Raw genomic sequence first — 27,384 nt, forward strand, 5'->3', positions numbered from 1 at the left:
AAGGAATATTATGGAAAATCTTTGAGAAAAATCTCAAACTAAATGATGAAGGAATGGGGAAGTACTCATTGCATAACCTACCACTTTCACCTAAATTATATGCTCAACCACAGATGCAATAGAAATCAATTGAAATGTTTAATGGAGCATTTGTTAGACCTGAAACACTTAGAGAGGAAACTGAAGACAAGCACATTCTTAGCTAGTTGTACAAAGATGAAAACAAAACTATAGCAATAGCTGTAGAAGTCATTATTCCCATAAAGCAATATGGCAATGGTTACAAAATCATGCAAAGGATGAGATATGAAGAAAAAGGACCAATTGGTAAGTGTTAGGAAGGTATTTCAGAACCCATTTGTCCTCACACACAATCTAAGAAGATAAATAAGGACTTGGGTATCCTCAATCAAAACCAAAGGAGCACAATTATCAACACCCAAATTGGAGAAAGAAAGCAATTCCTAAAGAAGAACCATGGCAAGAAAAGTTACATCAAGTAGCAGAAACAGTAAATAGAAAGTAGAAATAAGAAGAATATGAGAGACAACAAGAAGAGATTTCTATCAAAACAGGAAGAAGAATCTTACAAACAAGTCCAAAGAATACAAGAAAGCATGGAACCTAATCAAGATATTCCAGAAATAGTAAAAGAACATATGACAAAAATCAGAGAACTATTCTCACTGCATAACATTCCTATTAGATATAGTGGTGTGATTATAGATAATGATTTAGAGACATATTCAAATGAATATGAATGGGGTCTAGATCCATTATCTGATGCATCAAGTGAAGAGAATGACAAGGAAAAAACTGTTGTTACAAGTGAAGACACACTTTCCATAAAACAAAGAAGAGTGTTGGAAAGAAGACAAGAAGAAATCAGAATTCAGAGAAAAGAGGCATATACAAGACAACAAAGAAAAGAGAATGAGAAGAATCAAGAAGTGACAACACAGTGAACACAAACAGTCACTAATTAATCATCAGAAGATCAACAAAATATCATATTTATATCAAACATTGAGAAATAAACACCAAGATATGGAAAAACTCTAGAAGAACTAATAGAAAGTAAAGAGGGAATGACTATTAGTCTAGAAGAAGCTAAGTTCAAGAGAAGGAAGAAGCTAGCAAAGAAAACAATAACAAAATCCTCTACATCATGTGCACAAGTATGTAAACTTCAAGCCACAAATGAATCTAATTAAATTGATCTAGAGGGAACTTGCAGTAACAAATATGTATGTGTTGATATAATTCATTTGTTTGACGGATAAACATCAAATGATGAGTCACTTGAGAGAGAATCGCAAAATACCCATCCTAACTTGTTAGAGGTAATTGGAGAGCACTTGGGAGACATTATCCTCAAGAGAGTTCTATATGTGACATCACCTACTCAACACCAAATTATTACTATTACATCATAAACATTGAATTACTTAATGATGATGAAGACTATGACCTACCTATGCTTCATCCATAACTGATTGACTGGGAAAACACTAAAAACCCTGAATTGGATATCTTTTCCAATGATCATTTCTTAGTCATCTATCTTAATGTCATTGAAATAATCACACCTAAGAGATCTTCCACTGGTGAATCAAGTAACACTTCTTCCAGTCAAGAGGGTGCCAAACTGTCCAGTCGAAAAATTGAAATAAAACAAGGAAAAAGACATAGTGTTGAAAACCATTTTATGGGAACACTAGGTCAATCAAGAGAAAAAATAAAGGATGTATCTAATGGTGAAAACCTTCTTGAGGTGCCGGAATATGGAAGGTTTGACACCCTCCCTGCATATTTTCAGGAGAGATCTACCATATTGATAGAGCCAACAGAAGGAATAAACATTGGCACACCAAAGGATCCCAAGGTCCTTCATCCCGCTGAATCATTATCAAATGAAGAAAAGAAAGACAACATATATTTCTTCAAACAAAGGAAAATAATTTTTTCTTGGTTCTATGTAGACATGCTAGGACTTGATCCAGATCTTATCATGCACCATCTCAATGTAGATTAAAAATAAAAACCAGTTAAGCAAAAGCTAAGGAAGATGCATCCACATATTGCTCTCCTTGTAAAAACGGAGCTAAATAAACTATTAGATGTGGGTTTCATAAGACTTGTCTCTTATCCAGAGTGGGTCTCAAGCATTGTACCAGTGTCAAAACTAGATAAAAGCATAAGAGTCTGCACCAATTTAAGAGATTTGAACAAAGCATGTCCCAAAGATGATTTCCCACTACCAAAAATTGATATAATTGTAGAATTATCAACGGGTCATGAGATGTTTTCCTTAATGGATGGATTCTTGGGGTATAATTAAATAAAAATTACCCTTGAAGATTAGGAGAAGACATCATTCACTTGTGCATGGGGAACTTACTGTTGGAATTTCATGCAATTTGGGCTTAAAAATGCAGGAGCAACTTATCAGAGATCCATGACAACAATTTTCCATGACATGATGTATACTTAAATGGAAGAGTATGTGGATGAAATACTTGAAAAATCTCATACAAGGAATGAACACTTGAAGATCTTGGGCAAGATCTTTGACAGGCTTGAATAGTATCAGTTAAGATTGAACCCAAAGAAATGTGAATTTGAAGTTATATCATGAAAACTTCTGAAGTACATTATATCAGCTCGTGGAATCGAAGTGGACCCTGAAAAAAGTTAAAGCTATCATGGAGATAGAGTCACCTAAGAACATAAGCTAGTTACATTCTCTACAAGGGAGACTGCAGTCAATCAGAAGATTTATTTCTTAGCTAGTTGATAAATGTCATCCCTTCACTCACTTATTACACAAGAATGTCCCATTCAAATGGGATCATAAATGTGAGAAATATTACATGCAAATCAAAGAATATCTGGTGAATCCTCCAGTACTAGTATCACTGATCAAAGGGAAACCATTGTTGCTTTACATCTCAGTAACAAATATATCACTAGGAGCTCTCTTAGCACAACATGATGAAGAAGGAAAATAAAGAGAAGTATATTACATCAGTAGAACACTTGTAGGCTATGAATTAAACTACACATCAATTGACAAGACATTCTTAGCAGTTGTATTTGCAACTCAAAAATTGCGACATTATATGCTGACTCATTCTATGAAATTTATAGAAAAAGTAGATCCACTGAAGTATTTTCTAAGGAAGCCAAAAGTGACAGGCAGATTGACCAAATGGGTTATGATACTAAGTGAGTTTAACATAGAATATGTTGATTGAAAATCTATCAAAGGATAAGTAATTATTGATCAATTGGTTGATGTACCCCTGCAAGATTACACACCATTGCACATTGAATTTCTTGATGTAGACCTTCTGACAGTTAGCACAACTTTTTGGGAGTTATACTTTGATGGCTCCTATACACAACATGGATTAGGTGCAAGAATCTTGTTCATAACACCTCAAGGCCACACAATTCCAAAATCATATAGATTGTGATTCCCATGCACAAAGAACACTGCAAAGTATGAGGCATTGGTCATTGGGATCAAAATGGCCATTAAATGGAACATCAAGGACTTACATGTTTATGGACATTCACAGCTCATAATCAGACAGATAAATGATGATTATCAAACCAAGGATGACAAGTTGATGCCCTATAAAAAGTTGGGTGAAGATTTTAAAGAGCACTTTGAAGAAATATCATTCACTCAGATCCCAAGGAATGAACATAAAGCATTAGATACAATGGCTACAATAGCATCTCTTTTGTAGACCCAAAAGAATCAACAACATTACGAATTCTTGGTGGAAGATATCTTGCATCCTACTGCTGAGTCCTAGAACAACCACATGATTTTCTGCATATCTGAAACCGATCAATCCTTATATAATCAAACTTATCGATACCTAAAGGATAATATCCTTCCCCCAGACCTATCATGCGATCAGAAAAGAAATTTTATCCGTCAGTCATCTTGTTATACTATCATTGTTGATACTTTATAAAGACGAGGTCTAGATAACACTCTACTTAGGTGTCTCAAATAGGAGGCATCTCAGAAAGTTCTCAAGGAAGTCCACAAAGGTATTTATGGCATGCAATCAAGTGGCTTAATGTTGGCTAAGAAACTTATTCAATTGGGTTATTATTGGCCTACTATAGAGAGAGATTCATTTACATGCCAAGAAATGCAAACAATGTCAGATCCATGGGAATCTCATCCATGCACCAACACAAGAGCTGCATCCTATGGTAGGATCATGGTCATTCTCTCAATGGGGACTTGACCTAGTGGGTAAGATAAATACTTCATATTCTAATGGACATAAGCTCATTTTGACTGCTATTGAGTATTTCACTAAATGGATTGGTGACAAGAAAGTAAATATCATCATTTATCTTAAACTACATAATATGTGGCTATGGAGTCCCTATGACCACCATCACTGATAATGGGAGGCCATTTAAGAATCAATACATGAAGGACCTATGAGAGCGATTCCATATCCAACATAGATTTTTGACACCATATTACCCATAGGGAAATGGTCAAGCTGAAGCATTAAATATAATCCTAAAGATTTTGAAGAAAATAATCAATGAAGTTGGTAAAGACTGACATGTTCAACTAAATCCTTCTCTATGGGCATATAAAACTAGAATTCATACACGAATGAGGGAAACTCCATTTTGCCTTGTATATGGATTAGAAGCAATATTACCAGTAGAAGTAGAGATACCTTCTCTATGGGTGTCCTTGAAAGGTCTTATCCCAGAGGAAGAACAACGAGTCTCTAGGCTTCAAGAACTTGACCTAATTTAGGAACATCACCAAAATGCTTTAGATCACTTAAAATCATACCAACAGAGAATGGTGAGAAGCTACAATCACAGGGTTAAGCCACAATTTTTTCAGATTGGAGATCTAGGGCTAAGAGAAAATCTAAGCAATTGGCAAGATCGAGAAAAGAAATGCAAATTTGAGCCAAACTGGTTGGGTCCCTTTGTCGTGGTAGCAGCATATGGTTCAGAAGTATATAGATTATCTACACAAGAAGGTGATTGGTTTGATGAGCCTATCAATACTATGAATCTGAAGAAATTCTATGCCTAAAAGTATCAGTAGAAAATACCAAATAATAGTGAAAAAGTAGAAAAAGTCTAAAACTAAAAAAAGCCACTAAATCCCTAAAAAACATAAAGAGAAAAATACAAAAACAATGTAACACAACAAAAAATAGTCTATATATATATATATATGAAAAATGCAATAAATTTAGATGGTGAAAACTTGGTAAACGGGTGCTATCTAAAAGTGGGTTCTTCCATCTATGAGATCACTTTGCTCATCTATTCATCCTATCACATCTATCCATCCTAGCATATCCTTTTCATCTATCACATCCATTGCTTTGAATCATTAGCAAGAAATTTGCATCTTATCAATAGTTATCAATCTTTGACATACTTAGTGTAGTCACTGTCTTGGATTTTGTTAGATTCAATCATATCTGCATCACATCCCACCATGGTTTGGAATATCCTTTGTATATCCATCATAAAGTTTGTTTCCACTTGGGGGAACATCCTAAAACCTTTGCATCTTTAAAAGCTTTGAAAAAATAAAAAACATTCAAAAACTTAGAAAAACCAAAAACACCCACCGTTTTTGAAACAGATGATGAACAACAAGGAAATGAAGATCAAGAAATTTGTGACAACTGAATCCTGAAACTCGGAATACAAAGATTCAATCAGAAAGTAATGAAGGATTATGAATTATCATTCAATCAAGATGATTATATAAATTAATGACTATGAGAACACATGTATGACATACATGATTCAATGTTCATATCTTGATTTTTGCTAACCATGTACCCTATGCAACTCGATGATGTCCATGACTAGAGGAGCTATGATGTGGCATGATTATTTTCTTTTTTTGTTGTATGTGGTTTATCTCTTAGTAATGTATGTACTTATCTAAGGATATGATTGGAAAAAGATCATGGAGGACGTACCGAGTCATGCATGAAAGGGGATACTCAGGTCAACGTGGTTCATCATATCAAGTTGCTTGTATTAAATTTCTATATCAAAATCCATGTAATAATTACTCAGGTCAACTTGAATCATTATGTCAAGTTGCTTGTATTTTCTTACAAAATTTTAAAAGCTCAATGATGAAATAAAGACTGTTACAAGAAAGCATGTGAGGAATGGCAATATTATTTAAGTTAGGTCATTTTAGATTAGTGTCATTGTTAGTTGCATTATAAGCATTCATTGTCAGTTGTATTACAATAATTTCACCCCATTTCATTCGAGATCAAAGGTTGAAATAAAGATTGAGTATATTTGGACAAACAAAAACAATTTGCATTGATCATATCATTATTAGGTTGAATTAGGCTGCATTCAATTATTTAGGTTAATTTCATCTTTCAATCATTAGGTTTGCATGTTATCATAATCATCATTCATCATTAATTATTTACATTCATTTTAATTTCATTAGGATTGCATTTGTTTGAATAGAGTTCAATTTCCATCATTCATATCATTATTAGTTGCATTAGGTTCATTTATCATTATCATTTTCGCATTTAGTTATCATTAGTTCCTATTATTACATCATTATTATTAATATCTCATCATCTAATCATCATAGGCATTTACATTATCATCTATAAACATCATATTGTATCCAAATAATCAAATCAAAATCAAATGCATCTTAGTATCATTTCATCATTTCATCATCATATGCATGTACATCATGGAATAGAAATAAACATCCATTGCATAACTTATCATTTTAAGTATTTTTCATATAGATCATTGTATTTAATCATTTAAGTTAAGCATCATAGAGTCATTTTCATATGCATATGGATCATGCAAATCATACAAACATCCTCATCATATAGATCATATAATCATAGGTAACATCATTTCATAAATATCATCATCATCACATCATATATCATATAGATCATTTAAACACATGATAAAACATAAAGGAAATAAAAGATCATCATAGCATCATCCATGTAATCAATGCATATAGGTCATCATCATCATAGTAGAATGCATAATAAATCATGAAATCAAAGAATCATATAAAGTCCATGTCTGTATATCATCATAAACATAAAAAAGGTCCAAGTATCCCATGATATAACAAAGAAATAATCAATAAAATATAATGTCCCATGATACAAATCAATTCTCCAAAGATATAAATCAAGGGTGTCCAGTGCCACTGTCATCTGAATCGGTCTATCTCTATGGAAGTGGACAAGAAGACCCACCAGATGGTCCTACTCCTGGATCCTTGTCTCTACCTCTCTGAGGAGGCCCCATCACCCCACCACTACTGGTATCCATCCTTCCTGGTAACTGGGTGGTTGCATAGGTGCCTCCTCTCTGGCTCCCTGAGACCAGATCCTCATATAATCTCCCACAATGTGCAATCTCCTTCCCAGCCCAAAATAATCCTCTAATAGTATCCACTAAGAGTGTACCAGAACCAATCTCCTATATATGATCGAGTAAACCCTGTGCATCTTGGTATCTCCTTAATTATCTATCTCTCTCAAGGGTGAGAGACTATACCTATTCTCTCAGTTGATCAATCTGTGCTCTAAGATCATCCATAGTCACATCCTGCTGAGGTGCATCCTGCATAGCCTCATCACCACCCACCTCTCCTACCTCTCCACCATCTAGATTTTGAACCTATGTGGATCTCATGATCCATCGACGAATAAATGGCACATGTTCCTCTAAATCCTCCTCCCCCTCATCCTAGCCTCCATGTGCTGCTATGACCCTAGGATCTAGATGGATCTGACCAAAATCGATCCCTCTCCCCCAACCTCTATCCAATCCACCACCTCTACCCAATCCAGAAGAGGTTAGTCCCTTCACTGATCAAATATTGCCACTTCCTCTACCTGTATCCCTACCTGCATCCCTCCCACCAAACTGACCTACATCTCTACCTGTCATAGGAAGTGGTCTCCCTATCTTTCCAATCCGACCACTCTATCCAAAAGGTCCTCTTCGGACTCTAGCCCTGCCTCCTCTCTATCCTCGCCTCTCTCTACAACCATCACCACCCTCATCCCCAACATCTCCCCTAGCCTCCCATACAGCTTTGATCTCTCACCTCCATCTCCACCTCCTCACAATAGGATCATCAGAATCTTACTCCTCACCTCCTAAGCTGGGAGGAGGGTTTGCAGTATCAGTAATATGAATGAATGGATGACTAAGAAGATACTGAGCATAATCAACTATAATACCCACATCTAAAATATGAGGTCTTAAATCATAAGAAACAATAGGAACAACCAAATTCTCTACGTGTGCTATATTAAAAGACAAGGAAGGACCCCAAACTTGCCTATTCTTGTATGCTTGTGCATACATGGCCACTACAGAAGGCATATGCTAAATGATCCTGAATTATCTCAAAATCTGACCAAATAAATCTCTCCCAATGATGAAAGGAGTACGATCGATCAAATATCTTCTCTGCAAGATCAATGGTAGCACACAAGTATCCTCTAACCAAGGCTCACAATATATGTATGGCCACCAAATAACTGTATCCATCAAATCAAGAACCCATCTCCAATACTCTAGCTTACCCAGCTTAGGCTTAGGAATGATACCTCTATACAAGTAAATAGAAGGTTGATCATCACCTCAAACCCTATCATGAACTGGCCATGTGATAACATTGTGCTCCCAACACCGGATCTAAAGGAGTGTGCGCCTAGTACACAGACTAACCCCACCATCATACACAACATGATGTAAACCATGACAAAGATGCGCGAGCATACTTGAACACCCCACACATATCAAGTACGGTGCTCCATCAATATACTCTAAAGAATGTCACCCCATCCAATACAAAACCCTCATAATCTCCTATCTGGGCAGATGAATCCACTAATCAAAGCTGCGAGTATAACTGGGAGAGTCTCATAATGCATAATCATATCCTTCCATTTGATCTCCCCGCCATCAATGCTCTCATGTACAAAAATGGCCCTACAAGTTTTTGTGCCTCCTAAATCTTGGTAGCCATACTAGACAAGCTCACTAGTAACAAGAATATGTAGGATCCTATACCCATCCTCAAGCATAACATTGATCTCACTAGTGGGTAGGTGAAATGTGTTATGCTCACTATGCCATGTCTTGGCCAATGTTGTCAAAAGACCCCTATTATGTGTGATATCTAGCATATACAAGAGGTGACTAAGACCACAAGCATCAATGTGTCTAACCTCAACCTAGTACAACTCTAGAGCCAAGTGGCGCATCATCGAGAATTTCTCATGACACTGGAGAACATCAAGTTTCTCATGTTTAATCAAACACGTTTGTCTATCAATCATCTATCCTATCAATCAAACATTTCAAGAAAATCTTATCTATCAAGAAAATCACGCTATCAATCAAATGATCAACATATCAAGCTCTTCATCAGAGACTAAATTGGTCTCTTAGAGCTCTTATCAAACCATCAATCATGGTTTCAACAAACAACTATCCTATCAATCAAAACATCTATCAAGCAATCAAATTGCTTATCAATCAACAATCTATCTATCAAATAAAATCAATCAAATCATCGATCATAGTTATCTTTCATCATCAATTGTCTATCAATCTCTCAAATTCAAGCATCAAACATCCAATCAAATCCATCAAAGTGAATTCAAACATTGCATCAATAAAAAAGTTCATTTTTCAATGAAAGCATTGTGCATTTTAACATATGCGGTAACATACTATACATTGGTGAAAAAAAAACTAAAATCTCTAATCCACATCATAAATGCGTGACCAAAACAAGAACATGCGTGAACTCAGGCAAATGCGCTAACATACACAACAAATGCGATAACCTTAACATGCAAAAGCGCTAACCAAGCAAATGTGCTAACCCAAATGATAGAGGCATGAACATAAAAGGTGAATGCTTTAAACTAATAAAAGTGATAACCTAACTAATGAAAGCGCCATCCTACCAAATGAAAGCGAGAAACAAATGCGGGAAAATAGGAAAATTTTCAAAATACCCTCAATCATGCAAAAAACATATAAAATTGTACAGAAATAAAAAACTAAGCTTAGGATAGGTCACTCACCAGTGGTTTGTACTCGATAGGTCGCTAATATTGATGAATGCGCTCAAATTTGTGGTTCTCATATAGGATCATCATCTTGCCAGCTTAGCACTTCAACACAACACCTCTTATTTTTTCTCCAAAAGCTGACAAATTGCAAATGAGGATAAAATGAGCCGATGGTTAATTTTATTATTACCTTTTTGATTTTTTTGAAGGGGTAATTAATTTTTCAATTGGGGTAATTTTATTTAATTGAATGGCCTATTTTTAGTCAAATCTTTTCAATCAATTATCGTGAGATTAATCGCTTAATCAAATTTTTCATAATTTCATGATCAATCTCTTGAGGGGGCACACAATCAGGATTTTCATCATCGTTAGGAGCATCATTGAGACTTGATTTAATCTTTGAAACAATGTGGTTTCAATATCATTTCAAAGAGGGGTCTTTGGACATGTAGTGTCGCGGTTAAAACACTTCGTAGGTGAAGCGGCCACCAAGGTTCAAATCCCTGTATTTGAACAAGTGAAGTGTGGGGATGAGGTCCCCCGTTTGTGGCCTCACTGGTTCATAGATCCAGGTCAAAAGCCTTTACCCCTTATATATATATATAATTTCAAAGAGGGGCAAAATGTATACACATAAAATTGGCTATGAGTAATTCAATAAATATTTTAAATTTATTTAATGATTATTCTTCTATTAAATAATTAATTTGAAAAGATTAATTTATTTATTTCATTAGTATTTGTTTATGGTGAAAATGGATACAATAATAACAATATTGAAAGGCTAAATGAATTCAACCACAAAACCCTAGCCTAACAACAACAAAGATCCACCATAACATATGAAGATTACCTAAGACAATGCAAATCAAACGAAATCACAAAGATTATACCATCACATGTCCAATAGGGTTTTCATCTCCATTCTTCCTATCTCCATTGATCTTGCTTGATATATTTGCTCTCAGATTTTATATGCACAAGAGCTCAACAAAGAACGGAATGTGGTTGCAAGTAGGATCGTAGTGTAGTCAAGTCCTTAAGATCTTTCATTAGCTCATTAGGGTCTGATAATGAAGGAAGCATCTCCTTATATAGAAGACACTATATGAAATGGAGGGATAAGATTGAGAGGTGTAAAAGGAGGTCGGCTATGATTAGATGGTAGGTAAAAGAAATAATAAAATAATGAAAGGGGTAGGTAGTGTAGGAATTAAGAGATGAATGACATGTGTCATAGGTAGAAAAGGTTAATGAATTAATTAAATAAATAAAGATTTATTTAATTAATAGAGGAAGTGGGATAATTAAATAAATAAGATATTTATTTAATTTAGGAAAAGGATAATTTAAATAAATAAATGTATTTATTTAAATGAGAAATAAGGCTAGAAGAGGATAAATGAATTAATTAAATAAATAAAGATTTATTTAATTAATAGAAGAATTAAGCTTAGATAATTAAATAAATAAAATATTTATTTAATTAGACTGGACAATTTTGGGTGTCTACATTTTGCCCCTCTTTGAGACTGTGGCTTGTCGCGTTGTTTCAAAGAAGATAAGATGAACTGATACAGAGTTGCCCCAAGATGGGAATGATATGCCCCCTCGAGAGATTGGATGAAAAAATGTCTGAAAAGATCACAAACAATCTCTCGATAAGAAAGAAAGGCTAGAATGGACTGACCGGATAAAGTGACAAAGTCACGGGATAATGAAGATTGACTCAGGAAATGAAGGCGAGGGCTAGGGTAGGCTATAAGATAGACCACGGGGGAAATACATCCTCATTGTCATCTACACATCCACGAGAGCATATTGCAGAGCGAAAATAGAGCAGCAGCAGTCAGCAGCAATGGCTTTCACTCACAGATTCGACCGCGTTCGCCGATTCCAGAGGCCAGCAGAGGCAGGAGAGCTGGTAAGTACCACCAAACCTCCTCGTACTTTGATGCATTTAATTTTGTCATTAATGCATAGTAGGTAGGGTAATAAATGCACTTAGACTAGGGTTCAAAAAGTGTCAAAAAAAACGTCCAGGTGTGTTTGCGTTGGTGCCAGGCACGTCTGTGCTCGCTAGGCGCGTTTGTGTTTGTGTCAGGTGCGTCTACGTCTGAACCCGCGTCTATGTCAATTGCGGCCGCGTCTGTGATGTGCAGGCGCATTTGTGCCAAGAAGGCATGTTTGTGTCTCCCAGGGGCATTTGTGCAAAGCATAGGCACGTCTGTGTTTTTCAGGCACATCTGTGTTTTCCAGGCACGTCTGTGCAATCTTTAAGCGCGTTTATGTCATGTAAGCACATTTGCATTTGAAAAAGTGTGAATTTGCATCTTCTAGGTCAAACCGGCAGTTCTGTGATGAACATACGCTGTCGATTGGATAAGCTGCTGAGAGGATACACTCAAGCAGGTCCTCTAGGAAGACTAGGGTAGATCAAGGCACTTTGTGATGAATAGTGAGTACCAAGATAGAGTACTTTGTGATGAACAGGGAGTACTAGAGTGTGAGCAGCACTTTGTGATGAACAGTGAGTGCAAATGTGAGTAACACTTTGTGATGAACAGTGAGTGTCACACACGTAGTACTTTATGATGAACAGGGAGTACTACGAGGATAAATAGCAACACTTTGTGATGAATAGTGAGTGTCACTAGGATACAATGCCATATGCATTTAGATAAAAAGTAGCATTTTGTGATGAACAGAGAATGCCACTATGACTGACATGAGTGATTTGCTTGACTGCAGGAGTATTTGTCGATGCTAGAGTCACAGGAGAAATTCCCGTCTACTCAGAGGTTGCGACCTGAGTTGTCATTCGAGGACAGAGCTGCCATCGAGGAGATGGGATTGAGACATGTGTTGTATGTGCCCAAGTTTCGGGCAAACATGGGTTTGCTGACTGCATTAGCTGAGAGATGGCACTCCGAGACGTGCACATTCCATTTGCAGATGGGTGAGATGACAGTCACCTTGGAGGATGTATACAGGATTCTGCGGATACCAATTGATGGGGAGCTGATCCCATACGATCGAGATGGAGACAGGGAGGCCTTGAGACGAGTATTCCAAGACCCTGGACTGGAGATGAGGGCAGGACACGTGGCATGGGATACCATGATAGCCACAGGATTAGCATTGTTGGCAGTGATAGGAGGAGCGATCAGTGGGTTCCTATGTCTAGATAGGGCAACACGGGGGTTGGCTGTGGGCTGGGGAGGAGCACTAGAGACATTGGTGACATAGCACACCGGATATGCCTGGGGACCGTGTGTGTTGGCACACTTGTATTATGAGCTACATCAGTTTGTGTATCATGGATCCGTAGGATTGGGCTACAGAGTGACATTGCTGCAGGTATAGGCCTATGAGCATCTGCCGGTTACCCGACCCATACACTTCAGGGGCAGGGGTCATGGATGCAGTTTTGTTCATTTGTATGACATGATCACATTGCAGCCACGGATTGGCAGGCTAGAGCATTGGCGGCGAGTGATAGATGATATCGACATGGTCATATGGAGACCATACCTAGGCTGTGAGTAGTGGGAGGATGATGTAGTTGAGCTTCCCTACACCTTCTGGAGCAAGTATTTGATTGGGCGGACGCCCTATGTGCTGGAGAGGCAGCTGGTGGACAGGGCTGGCCAACAGTTTGGCAGGATTCAGAGGATGCCATGGGGCTCAGGTATGTATGCCCGGACGGTCAGAGATCAGGCCCAGTTTGGGCCTTTGCTGTCATATGATCAGGTAGTGACACAGCCGGTAGAGATGATACCCCTACCCTGGGACATGTGGCCAGAGATCGAGGATTCCGGCATGGATGCCGAGTACATAGCTTACTGGGCAGAGCATCCCTTCCCACGCTTGACAGATCTGGGAGAGGCATTGGATGGAGATGGGGGTGGTGATGATGATGATGGTGGAGGTGATGGGGGCAAAGGCTGACGGAGGAGGAGGGGAGCAGTTGGAGAGAGGACGGTTGCACCTCGGAGGGAGGGTGGCGAGGAGAGGCAGGCTCAGGTAGTGAGGGGTTGCGATGGATTGCCGCTACAGGTGCCAGCAGCATAGGGTCCCAGGCAGGTACAGATACAGGGATAGAGACAGGTACCATTACAGGTACCAGTACAGGCACCAGTACAGATACAGGTACAGGCACAGGGGTAGGCACCCATATAGGGGGAGCCACAAGCAGAGGCAGAGGGGGCTGACCCAGTGGGGGATGAGCTACTAGAGCTGAGGGAGATCTGCTAGGGCCAGGCAGATGAGATCCAGGAGCTGGAGAGGGAGAGGGATCGGCTCAGGATGAGGCTCAGAGATACTGAGCGAGAGCGAGATTAGGCTATCCAACGCTATACAGAGGCTGAGACAGTGTTGAGGGCCGGGAGACAGGCAGCAGAGGATACAGGGGCAGGATATGCTTATGTCCTGCGGGCAGGGGAGGAGATTGCCTACTGGAGAGATCTCTACTATGGTGCAGTGCCAGCAGATCAGCGAGCGAGGAGCTTCCATAGACCATCGTGTACAGCGATAGCTACGGGAGGGAGCCAGAGGAGATAGGCATCAAGTGGTGGGGTTATGGGTCCTCCACCACCACCAGATAGAGGAGACAGGAGAGATGATCCTGGGGCGGGTCCTTCAGGGGCTCACATTCCGTCAAGGCCAGGCGGCTCCAAGGGAGGGAGTTCATCATAGCCATAGAGGGCTTCCCTTTGTATCAGTATTGTACCATTTTTGTATTGTAGACACCTGCGGGTGCTTTTGTAGTCATATGATTTTGACATCATTGTATCATGACACTTTTATGATTATATATGTGAGATGATTCATTTTTGCGGCAGCTATATGCATGTGTACCTATATGATGAGATGTTCTTATGTGATGTATGTTTTATGCTATGGATGCAAATATTGACATGATGAAATGCCATATTTTTGTTCTTTTATGTTTTTAATATGTTATGCATGATGCAAATGTGAATGTATGTAATGCAAATTAATATGATAATGCAAAATGTAAATTGTGCTAACAGGTGTTGTGTGCAGGATGTGATGCAATTGTGATATCTATATGTATGTATGAAATGCTTATATGTGGTAATGCAGGTGTGACTCTATGAAATGCAAATGTTTTTGGTGTGTCATTATACTTAGTCATGTGATAGCAGGCTACACGGACTCGAGAAGGACGATGGAAGTCAATCAAGAAAGGGGGATGAAAGACAGAAGATATAAAAGTGAAAGAGTTTCTTGTGTGTTATCATCATTGAGCTTTATTATGGCAAGTAGGTTATGACAATCGAGGCATATGTTCGACCCAGAAAGTCATTGTACCTGTTTGCATGGAGATAAAATAGTCACAAACAAGGAATGCCCCAGTTCACACTAGACTCATAGTGTCCTCATATCCTTGGACAAGTCATAGCATTACTAAGAGACAATCCACAGACAGCAAATACAAATAGGTGACAATACCCCATCCTCGCCTTTCTAGTCAAAGACATCCTGGAGATAGAATCTCTAGTCAGAGACATCCTGGAAAAGCTAAAAGACATGTCACCAAAAGATAAAATCAAAAGAAAACCAAGACTCGACACAAACATTCACTGTAGTCCTCAAGTTTAGTGTCTCTTGTCACTTGTATAAGTCTTATTTGATTGTGGTCACAATGTTTACTTTCACAAAAAGGATAGATAGCACTGAACCATAATGTTGTTTGAGTCTGTTGAAAGATTTGATTTGTTGAAGCCCATTGTTGCTGCTGTGTCTCATCTGAAACTGACTTAATCCATGAAATTGATACTTTATTGCGAAGAAGACGGAACTTTATTGCGGATTTGTGATGCAAATGTTGCTTTATTACGGATTGTGCACGGATAGACTGAAGGAAGCTAGAAAAAATTGTACTCCTCGAAACATGTGATGTTCTCAGTTCCACACCCATCACTAGACGTAGGATTTTGCCTTAGCCACAGATAGGATCTGATTTATTATGGATGGAAAGGGAGTGAAAAGGGAGGTTTATTATGAATGGCTAACCAATCTTGGGTAGATCAATAATAAGCCATTATGGGAATGGGTAAGTTTATTATGAACGAATAGGTTGTGAGTGTGTGCAAAGTGAAAGGATGAAAGTGAATCCTGAAGGAGGGAGGAGCAATGTCTCTACGCATGGCGCTGGTTACCCATTTTTCACCATGGTACTTGCCCAGGGCACCACCGAAGTGGTTTTCACCGTTGGACGAAATTATTTCTCTTTACTTTTTTTTTTTTTTTTCAATGTTTTTTGTGTCACAAGGCGCCTGTTTGCCAGGTTTTCACCAAGTAACGATTTTTATGTTTTTTTGTTATTTTTTTTGTATTTTTGAATTTTATTTTTTTTTGTATTTTTGAATTTTTTGATTTTTTTGTATTTTTGAATTTTTTGATTTTTTTGTATTTTTGAATTAGGATACTCTGAAGAGCTATGTGTAAAACCTGCGAAGGTGCATGTTGTTGATAGGATCCTCCAAAGGTTCACCTTCTGTAGTTGAGAGCTGATATGCACCAGATCCATATGCTGCTGTAATAATGTAGGGACCAAGCCAGTTTGGTTCGAACTTGCCTTTCTTCTCTCTGTCTTGTTGATTTTTAGGATTTTCTCTGAGAACTAAATCCCCTACCTCAAATGTGCGAGGCTTGACCTTGTGATTGTAGCTGTGACTCATTCGTTGTTGGTAAGCTTTGAGATGATTAAAAGCAGTTTGTCTTCATTCATCCAGTAGTTCCAGTTCTTGTAAGCGAGAGACCCTATAGTCTTCATCACTAATGATGTCTTGCAAAGAAACCCGTAAAGAAGGTAGCTCGACCTCAATAGGCAAGATAGCTTTAGCGCCATAGACAAGTGAATAGGGTGTAGCTCCTGTACGTGTGCGGACACTTGTGTGGTAGGCCCAAAGTGCAGGATTAAGTTGGATATGCCAATTACGACCAGCATCGTCGACTGTCTTCTTTAGGATTTTAAGGATTGTTTTGTTAGACGCCTCAGCCTGGCCATTACCTTGGGGGTAATATGGTGTGGAGAAATGATGGGAAATATGAAAGCGGTCACAGAGTTCATGAACATCCTAATTTTTGAAGGGACGCCCGTTATCAGTGATAATGGAAACAGGAATGCCATATCGGCAAATGATATAGTTAAGGATGAATGTAGCAATTTGTTTTCCAGTAACTTGTGTGAGAGGCACGGCTTCAATCCATTTTGTAAAATACTTTATGGCAGTGATAATGAATTTATGACCATTGGAAGAAGGAGGGTGAATCTTGCCTATGAGATCGAGTCCCCACAGACAAAAGGGCCAAGGAGACGCAAGTGGTTGAAGTTCTTGCGCTGGCGCATGTATGAGGTCTCCATGAATTTGGCATTGCTTACATTTCTTGACAAACTGATATGAGTCTTTCTCCATATTGGGCCAGTAATATCCAGTCCTGATGAGTTTCTTGGCCAAGGTAGGACCACTAGCATGTGGACCACATATCCCTTCATGAACTTCCTGTAATGCAATCTGAGCTTCGTCACTTTCTAAACATCTAAGAAGAGTGCCATCTAGACCTCGCCGGTATAGGATATCAGCTAAAATGACATATCGAGAGGATTGGCGAATGAAAGTGCGACGTTGGTTATTTGATAGATCAGGAGATAAAGTATTGTCATGTAGGTATATGAAAATGGAATCATATAACTGGGACTTGGGACCGACAATGCATATCGTCTCAGTAGGCATGATCTCATATGAAGGGACCAAAAGGTTATCCACCAAGAACTCATAGCAGGTCTCGTTTGGAGGTAAATCAATCAGGGAAGCAATTGTAGCCATGGCATCTGCGACATGATTCTGTTCCCTTGGTATCTGCTCAAAGTCTATCTTTGTGAAGTGTTGTTTCAGGTCATCCACCATTTGTTTATAAGGCATTAATTTTTCATCTTTTGTTTGGTAATCATCAATTTCTTGACGAATGACAAGTTGGGAGTCCCCAAAAACACGAAGCTCCTGGATCTTCCATTGAACTGCAATTCGTAATCCTGTTGTTAATGCCTCATATTCCGCTATATTGTTAGTGCAAGGAAATGATAAGCGGTATGATTTTGGTATAGAATCTCCTTGAGGAGTTATAAAGAGGATGCCAGCTCCTACCCATGCTATGTGTATGAGCCGTCGAAGTACAGTTGCCATGGCTTTGCATGTGACATTGTCAAAATGGATTCATCTGGAAATTCGGAACTTAGAGGAACATCATCTATCATGGGAGCATCTGCTAATTGATCTGCGATGGCTTGTCCTTTTATTGCTTTTCTGTCCACATACTCGATGTCGAATTCACTTAGGATCATTACCCATTTGGCCAGTCGCCCAGTAAGTGTTTCTTTATTGAGGAGGTATTTCAATGGGTCTATCCTTGCAACTAACTTAGTCTTATGAGTGAGCATGTAATGTCATAATTTCTGCGAAGCAAAGACCACGGCGAGACATGCACGCTCAATTGGTGTGTAGTTTAGCTCGTATCCCACCAATGTGCGACTGATATAGTATACTGCTTTTTCCTTGCCCTCAGCAATTTGTTGTGCTAAGAGTGCCCCCAGTGCTGTTGGAGTAGCTGATATGTATAGTAACAGTGGTTGATCTGGAACTAGTGGCATCAGAACTGGCGGATTTAGAAGATAATCTTTGAGTGTCTGGAAAGCCTGTTGACAGTTATCATCCCAGCTGAATTTGATGTTTTTATGTAGCAGGTGTTGAAAAGGATTGCACTTATCTGCCAGTTGAGCTATGAATCTTCGGATGGGCTGGAGTCTGCCCTGTAAGGATCGAAGTTGACTGATATTTCTTGGTGGTTGCATTTCCAAGATGGCCTTGACTTTTGCTGGATCAGCTTCAATTCCTCTTTTGGATACAATGAATCCTAGGAGCTTCTCGGAGGTTACTCCAAAGACACATTTCTTGGGGTTTAATCTTACTTTGTATTTTTCCAACCGATCAAAGACGACTGAAAGTATATCCAAATGTGTCTTTTTGTCTATTGATTTGCCCAAGAGATCGTCAACATAATCTTCCACGGTTATGTGCATGAGATCATGAAAGATAGTAGTCATGGCTCTTTGATATGTAGCACCTGCATTCTTTAGCCCGAAAGGCATGACATTCTAGCAGAAAGTTCCCCATGGACAAGTAAATGATGTTTTGTGTTGATCCTCGGGTGCAATCCTTATTTGATTATAACCAGAGAATCCATCCATCAATGATAACATTTCATGACCTGCTGTGAGATCAACAATCAAGTCAATATTTGGCAATGGGAAGTCATCCTTTGGACAAGCTTTGTTGATGTCTCTGAAATCTATACATATTTTGATGCTGCGTTCTGGTTTGCTAATAGGTACCAAGTTGGAGATCCATTCGGGATAATCGATTGGGCGTATGAATCCGACATCCAATAACTTCTCAAGTTCTGCTTTGACTAGTAATGCCACTTGTGGATGCATTTTTCTCAATTTCTGTTTCACTGGTTTTGCCCCCGGTTTGACTGTCAAATGATGCATTACCAAATCCAGATCTAATCCAGGCATATTAGCGTATGACCAAGCAAAGTTGATTTGTCATTCTTTGAAGAAACTTATGAATTTTGACCTTTCGGACTCTGTCAATGATTGAGCTAGGAATATGTTGTGTGGAACCTCTTCTGTACCAATGTTTGTTTTGATAGTCTCCTCTACCAACATGGATGACTTTTCCTCATATGATGTTGGGAGAATGTCGAGCCTTCCATCTTCGGGTGCCTCAAAGAGGTTTTCGCCCTCAGATACGTCCTTTCTTTTTACTTTTTTGGGGTCAGACAGCGCCACAATGTGGTTTTCACCATAAGACCCTTGATTTGTTCTTATTTTCACATTTTTGCGACTGGAAGGTCCAACACCCTCACCAAAATATGCCATGCTATTGAGTTCTATAGTGTATCCTGCTTTATGATCTCCATGGGGAAGATCATCTCGTATGCCCAGATAGTCAATAAAAGCTTCATCATTTTGGAATGTATCAAACTGTGCAGGTCCTTCATGATCCCAGTCAATGAGTTGGTGGTGAACAAGGGGAAGGTCGTTAATGTCTTCGAAGTTAGGGGAGATAAGAGTGAAGATGGAGTTATTTTCTTTTGTAAGTCCCTGATTTGTTGTTCCAAATTGCTCTTAGGTGGAGATCGACTTCTTGGACCATACCCCATGCTTGAGACACCAATTGGAGGAGGAGCATGTTGCATATATGGATGATATTGATCATACACATGTTCATATGGAGGAGGTCTATAGTAATGCTATGTATATGGGCCACTTGGTATAGATTCATGTTGAGGAGCACCATATCTATTTTGCGCATGTATACCATATTCTACAGGCATGTCATGTTCTATTGTGTTGCCCCCAAATTTGACATGAGGTTTCCTTGTGTCCAAAATTTGAGCATGCCTTTGAACATCCAATTGCTTTGGTGGTTTATCCTTAGCATTAGTATGTGATTGAGCATATCTGTCTACATAAGACTTCCATAATGGTCTACGAAGGTAAGTATCATATGTTTGACCATGTGTATGTGGGACCTCTGGTTTTTGAAGCAAAGCTGATGGTGATTCAGGTACCATGTGTGGTCCTCTATTTCCTCCACTATTAGGTCTCCTTTGATCCATATTGGACTGAGGTTGTTGCAAAGGTCTATGTTCCATTATTTGAGACATGTCAAAATCATGAGGTATCTTGGCTCCACTTTGTGCCATCATTTGTAAGAAGTATTGTCTATCCCTCCTCATTATTTCCTCAGCCAATCGATTGAAATGGGGAATCATAATGGATTCTTCCACATCTGCTGAATGTACTAAAAAGTTGTCCACATTGTCATTGTGTGTAGCATTGTTGTTTATAGTGTCCATGTTCTCAACATTTGGAATGTTTCTATAGGCATCCATGTCAGGTAATGTAGTATGATCGGAATTGAAAAAGATATCATTATCATACTCATAAGAACTCATGTTTGCAGACTCTTGAGGGTCTTTAGTTTCTCACCTAGATTTTTGAAGACGGGTTTCAACCATGAACTAGGTATTGACCGAGATGTGTGAGACTAGATGAAAAATGGAAAAAGTATGGAAGACCAAGAGTTGGATGGAATGTAAATGAATCTGAGGTGTACTTGCAATGTCCAAAGTGTAAGACCAAGTATGTATGTAGTAGAGTAGGTGTGACTTCCAAAGAGAGGATAGTTTCTCTTGATAAGGTAAGTTGACCTTGACTCTAAGTAAGACCAAATGAGACCCAAAGGTAAGAAACCTTGATGAGGGAACACTTAGCAAAATGTTGTTGTATGTAGTGTGTTGACAAAGTATGATGAGGACAAGCAAGTGACCTTTTGACTCAAGTTTAGACAATTGTGAATGTAATGAGAGATGTAAAGCAATGATGGACTTTGTGAGACCCAAGGACAGGTTGAATGCTAAATGAAACCCTAGAGAAATGACCTAGGAAGCTCAAGAATTCCGAAACTGACTGTGTTTATTTGCTGGAGTGTAACAGTTTTTTCAATTCTGGACACAGACGCACCTGTATACCTCACAGACATGGTTTCCCGACACAGACGTTGCTCTGTTTAACACAGATGCATTTCTGAGACTTTTTGCAAAGTGTAATGTTTACTGTTGGAACACAGACGCGATTCTATCCTTCACAGACGTGGCTAAACAACACAGATGCTATTATGCCCGACATAGACGCGTTTCTGCAAATTTTGCGCAATTTTTCCAATCTGTGAAGTTGTTTTGTTGTGACCAAATTTGACTGTTTGACTGTTTGTGACAAGAGGACACAATGTTGATGAGGACTCAATGTTTGCAAGTGTCTAGACTCAAAATGACTCCAAGAAAAGTGTGTTGTTTGATGTAAAAATGTTTTTGCATACACTTGAAGACACAAAAGACACAATGTTTTGCTGTTTGGTCTTAAATGTTTTGAATGTTTAACATAAGTCAAGCACAATTCTTATGGCTAGCCAAGACAATAGTTGTTGGTCCCACATGGGGTTTTACCCCTGAGGCTACGCTATTCAGAGCGGATACTTAGATGCTTGACCTCACTGGCTCCACCCTCGGCACTCACTTCTCGGGTCAGCCAAGCATCAGTCCCCACAAAAACTCCCCGTGGTGAACTTTGTATCTCTACTAAGAACCGCATGTGTGTGGGCCGCTACCAGAGGTCCGACCTCCTGCCCCAACAACTAGAAGGATTTGGGCTTCTAAAACAAAAAGGTGCTAGTAAGGGCATCCACTCGTGTGGCCATACACGTGGCACTTTCAGCTTTGTAAATACAAAAGGCTCCCAGCCGGTAGGGGTTATGCCCTACAATTGATCAAATAAATTTGATCAAACGAGTTTATGGGGAGACATAGTGTCGGTATGAACTAATCAGCACACGTTATCCATAGTTTTCACCATGAATACATTTATTTATAGTGGTTCGGAAGAGGTGGGTTTTCCTCGCTACCACTTGGGTCGTTCTCTTCTCACTAGTAGTCCTAATGACCACACGGGAAGACAGGCCCTCTAAAGATTAAACAAAAAGAGCCTATTGCTTAAGACACAAAAGACAATGATTTAATTTTAGTGCACCAATTGAAGTGTTTACTAGTCTATGAAAATAAGACACACAACAAAAATCCAAAAAACCTTGCTAAGGCCCTGCAACAAAAATTTGTTAGTAGTTTGGATTGTTTCAAATGATTACCCCTTCCTGCAAGCACACCAGTTAAGTAAATTTTAAACCCAAAAGACTTTGTGAAAATAGGGGCCTTCAACCAAACGATTTAGCCTTCAAGACAAGCTGCAACAATTTTGTTAGCTAGATCTGAAAATGTTAGCTCAAAATAAACTAGATCTGAAACCCTAAATGCAAAATCCGAAAACTGAATCAATAAAAACCCAAAATTTGAACTGGTGAACACAGACGCGGTTACCCTCAACACAAACACGACTGGGTGACACAGACGCGGTTCTGTGAAGCACAGACGCGACTACAGAACGCAGACGCGCCCTCTGGACACAGACGCCGCTAAAAACATCACAGACGCGACTTTAGAACACAAACGCGCTTTCCTGGAACCTGCAAAATAAAATATTTCCAATAACACAGACGCGATTCTAGAGGTCGCAGACGCGCCAGAAAATCAAAAACGCGATCCGAAAGTGCGCAAACGCGAAAATATCAAAATGCTGCCGAAAACGTCGGATCTGTAACTTCAAAATACAAAATCTACAACAAGATGTTAAATGCAAAAAGGGACAAGAGTCCCACCGGGCGTGCCAAAATGTTTATGGTTAAAATGGATACAATAATAACAATATTGAAAGGCTAAATGAATTCAACCACAAAACCCTAGCCTAACAAGAACAAAGATCCACCATAACATATGAAGATTACCTAAGATAATGCAAGTCAAACGAAATCACAAAGATTATACCATCACATGTCCAATAGGGTTTTCATCTCCATTCTTCCTATCTCCATTGATCTTGCTCAATATATTTGCTCTCAGATTTTATATGCACAAGAGCTCAACAAAGAACGGAATGTGGTTGCAAGTAGGATCATAATGTAGTCAAGTCCTTAAGATCTTTCATTAGCTCATTAGGGTCTGATAATGAAGGAAGCATCTCCTTATATAGAAGACACTATATGAAATGGAGGGATAAGATTGAGAGGTGTAAAAGGAGGTCGGCTATGATTAGAGGGTAGGTAAAAGAAATAATAAAATAATGAAAGGGGTAGGTAGTGTAGGAATTAAGAGATGAATGACATGTGTCATAGGTAGAAAAGGTTAATGAATTAATTAAATAAATAAAGATTTATTTAATTAATAGAGGAAGTGGGATAATTAAATAAATAAGATATTTATTTAAATTAGGAAAAGGATAATTTAAATAAATAAATGTATTTATTTAAATGAGAAATAAGGCTAGAAGAGGATAAATGAATTAATTAAATAAATAAAGATTTATTTAATTAATAGAAGAATTAATCTTAGATAATTAAATAAATAAAATATTTATTTACTTAGACTAGACAATTTTGGGTGTCTACAGTATTTAATATTCTTCTATTAATTAATTGAGTTGAAACATTTAATTAATTCATTCATTATCCCCCTTTCTTCTAAGCCAAATAATTAAATATTTAATATTTAATTATCATCCCTTATCATATTTGTGCACTATTCACTATCATATAGTTCCATTATTAAATAATTTCATATTTATTTAATTACCACTTTCCAACTCACCCTTCATCTCCACCTTTGCCAATTCATCCATCATGTGGCTAATTTAAAGCCATAAAATCAAATAAAAATAAATCATTTATGAGACACTTATCTCCAACTCCCATATTCATAAATAAAATGTGTACGTCCACATAATCTTTGAAACCTCCCTATATTTGCTCCAACACTCCTATATTCTTGGAGGAGGTTTTGTCCACCTAACACTAGTCCATCTCCACTTGTCCCTCCATCCCTAAATATTCTCCAACCAATCCTAGATTCTTTCAGTCTTCCCCTCAGTCAAGGTTAGATGAGTGATATTTGTCTTTTCCTTCCCCCTTTCTCTCAACCTTTAGCCTCTTCCTCATAGCCATCCAAAAAAGCAAGATTTAATCATGACCGTTGATATCTGCGACCTAAGCTTATGCACTCAAAAAATAAATAGAGGAGTTCTAGTGAATTTTGAGCACAATGTCCAATAGTCTAAGTTAACTAGGAGTCTTAATCTTTGCATCAACGAGTTCATTTGTCTAAGCATTTTAGAGTTTTTGAGCAAATTAGCATAAATCATTTTCATAGCATTTTAGCATATTATCACATAGCTTTTGCATATCATCTATCAGTCCATTCCACACTTGCCATGTTGGAAGCTACCAGTGCTTGTCTGAGAGAAAATCATCTACAACCAAGAACAATGGGGTTAGGAGACAATGAGACATAATCCAAGAAGATATAATTTATTTTATTTACTTTATTTCATGTATTTTCATTGGTTGAAGCTTGAGTTCCTATAGCTTTTATTTTTCATAATGGACTAACAAGTTGCAAGTCAATTTTTGAGGTGAAAACTTAAGTCGACACACAACCCATGTATGATTGTGAGAAAGAAAGAAGAAGCCCGGTTTAACGAACTATCTCTTTAAGTGAAAAAGGTACACAATTGCAAACTAAAACTCTTTTATACTTTTTACATTTTTACATATGTCACAAAATTTATTTTTCCATGTTTGTATTCTAGCTTAAACTATGCATCTCTTACTTTAGAATGTGTCCAACTTGCAGGGAAATCTCATCTACAAGAGTAGATTTTATCCTCTAAAGACAAATGTATTAAATGTATCCATCTCGAGAAATATAATAGTTCACATCTAACACTATACAAATATCTTATGTTATATTTAAGACTCAAAAAACTTTTACCATATATTACTGTCGACATTACCATTACACCTCTATTTGATACAAGCTCTAATTATTTAATATTTTTAGACATCTCATTAAAATATAACCAACATAATTACATCAATTAATATCAAAACTCCAAACAATAACTTCAGCTCTTAATTCCATTTACCATTTAAAAATGTACTGTTCCTTATGTTGATGGAGGTGTAGTGCATTCTGCTTATAATCTCTTTACATGGTGAAGCTCTGCTATTTTTCTCAATGGGAGTGAAGATATTTTTTGGTTTATCTCGGCCCGTTTGCAGAGCAAAGTATGGTTCTTCTCCTGCCATGTGGAGTTTTATTGGGTTAGCCGTTTTATTGTGGTGAGCATCATGAATGAACTGCACCAATAATTTTGAACACTACACAATTTCGACACCATAACCAGAACCATAAAATGCCATTGGCATCCACTACTCATCTCAATCTCAGAGAATTATGTAGAGAGGGCCAGTTGAATGAGGCATTGCACATTCTGCTTACTCTATACAACTCCCCTGAAAGCCATTCTACATATCTTGACTTATTGCAGGCTTGTATTCTGTAGAATGCGCCTTCACAAGGAAGGAAAGTGCAGTCTTTCGTTGCTCACAGGAAATTTGCATTTTCTACTCACACAATTATTCATAATAAGCTTATTTTCATGTATGTCAAGTGCGGAAGTTTGGTTGATGCCCGTAATGTATTTGAGCATATCAAAAACCCAGATATATTCTCATGGAATACAATTATTACAGCGTACAGACGATATGGGTATCCTCAGCAGGCAGTTACTCTGTTTCACCGTATGTGGAAAACAGGTCTCCAACCCGATAGGTTTACATTTTCCAGCATACTCGCTGCTTGTGCGAAACTGGGAGCTTTAAGACAGGGTATGAACATCCACTAAGCATAAAGGATAGGCGACTTTTGTCAGAGGTAGTAGCGACTGCCTTGGTAGACGCCTACGCAAAATGTGGAGGAATGAACAAGGCATGCGAACTGTTTGACAGAATGTCTCAAAGAAAGATGGTCTCGTGGAATATCATGATTGCAGGATATACACAAAACAGATCTTTTGGAAGGGTATTTGAAACTTTCAATGAAATGCAATTGGCGGGTGTAAAGCCAAATTCCACAACCTTCGCTAGCATCCTCCCTGCCTGCGCCAAAATAGGATCTTTGGAACAGGGTATGGACATCTATAAAAGCGTAGAGGATAAAGGACTTTTGTCAGATGTAGTTTCAACTGCCCTGGTAGACATGTACATAAAATGTAGAAGAATAGACAAGGCACGCGAATTGTTTGACAGAATGCCCCACAGAAATGTGGTCTCATGGGATGCAATGATCACACGATATGTGTAAAATGGATTTTATGAAAATGCTTTAAAAACTTTCAAGCAAATGCAACTGGCAGGTGTAAAGACAGATTTGACAACCTTTGTCAGGGTCGTCCATGCATGCCTGCTCCGAAATGGAAGCTTTGGAACAGCGTATAAAAATCCATCGAATTATGAAGGACAGAGGGATTTTGTTAGATATCGTAGTTGCATACTTACTTTATTTCCCTGCAAATTGACATTAGAAGAGCGTCTTCCACACTGTGCTTTCCTTACAAATCGATCCATTGTGCAGGTTGAGGGCTGTAAATATTTCAATCATATGAGTAACCCTTATTCTATTACACCTA

The 27,384-nt window shown here is 38.3% G+C and overlaps 1 protein-coding gene across 1 annotated transcript in view; it reads left to right on the top strand.

Annotated features, from left to right (window-relative positions):
• LOC131876231 (pentatricopeptide repeat-containing protein At3g53360, mitochondrial-like) overlaps positions 1-27,384 on the top strand; it is a 116,626-nt gene that overhangs the window by 88,587 nt on the left and 655 nt on the right. Inside the window, exons 3-4 of the mRNA XM_059221110.1 lie at positions 26,260-26,584; positions 27,112-27,339. Of these exons, the coding sequence (XP_059077093.1) occupies positions 26,260-26,584; positions 27,112-27,339 (553 nt within the window). The remainder of the gene's footprint in view (positions 1-26,259; positions 26,585-27,111; positions 27,340-27,384) is intronic.

The sequence above is a fragment of the Cryptomeria japonica genome, chromosome 5, assembly GCF_030272615.1.
Source record: "Cryptomeria japonica chromosome 5, Sugi_1.0, whole genome shotgun sequence".
NCBI lineage: Eukaryota > Viridiplantae > Streptophyta > Pinopsida > Cupressales > Cupressaceae > Cryptomeria > Cryptomeria japonica.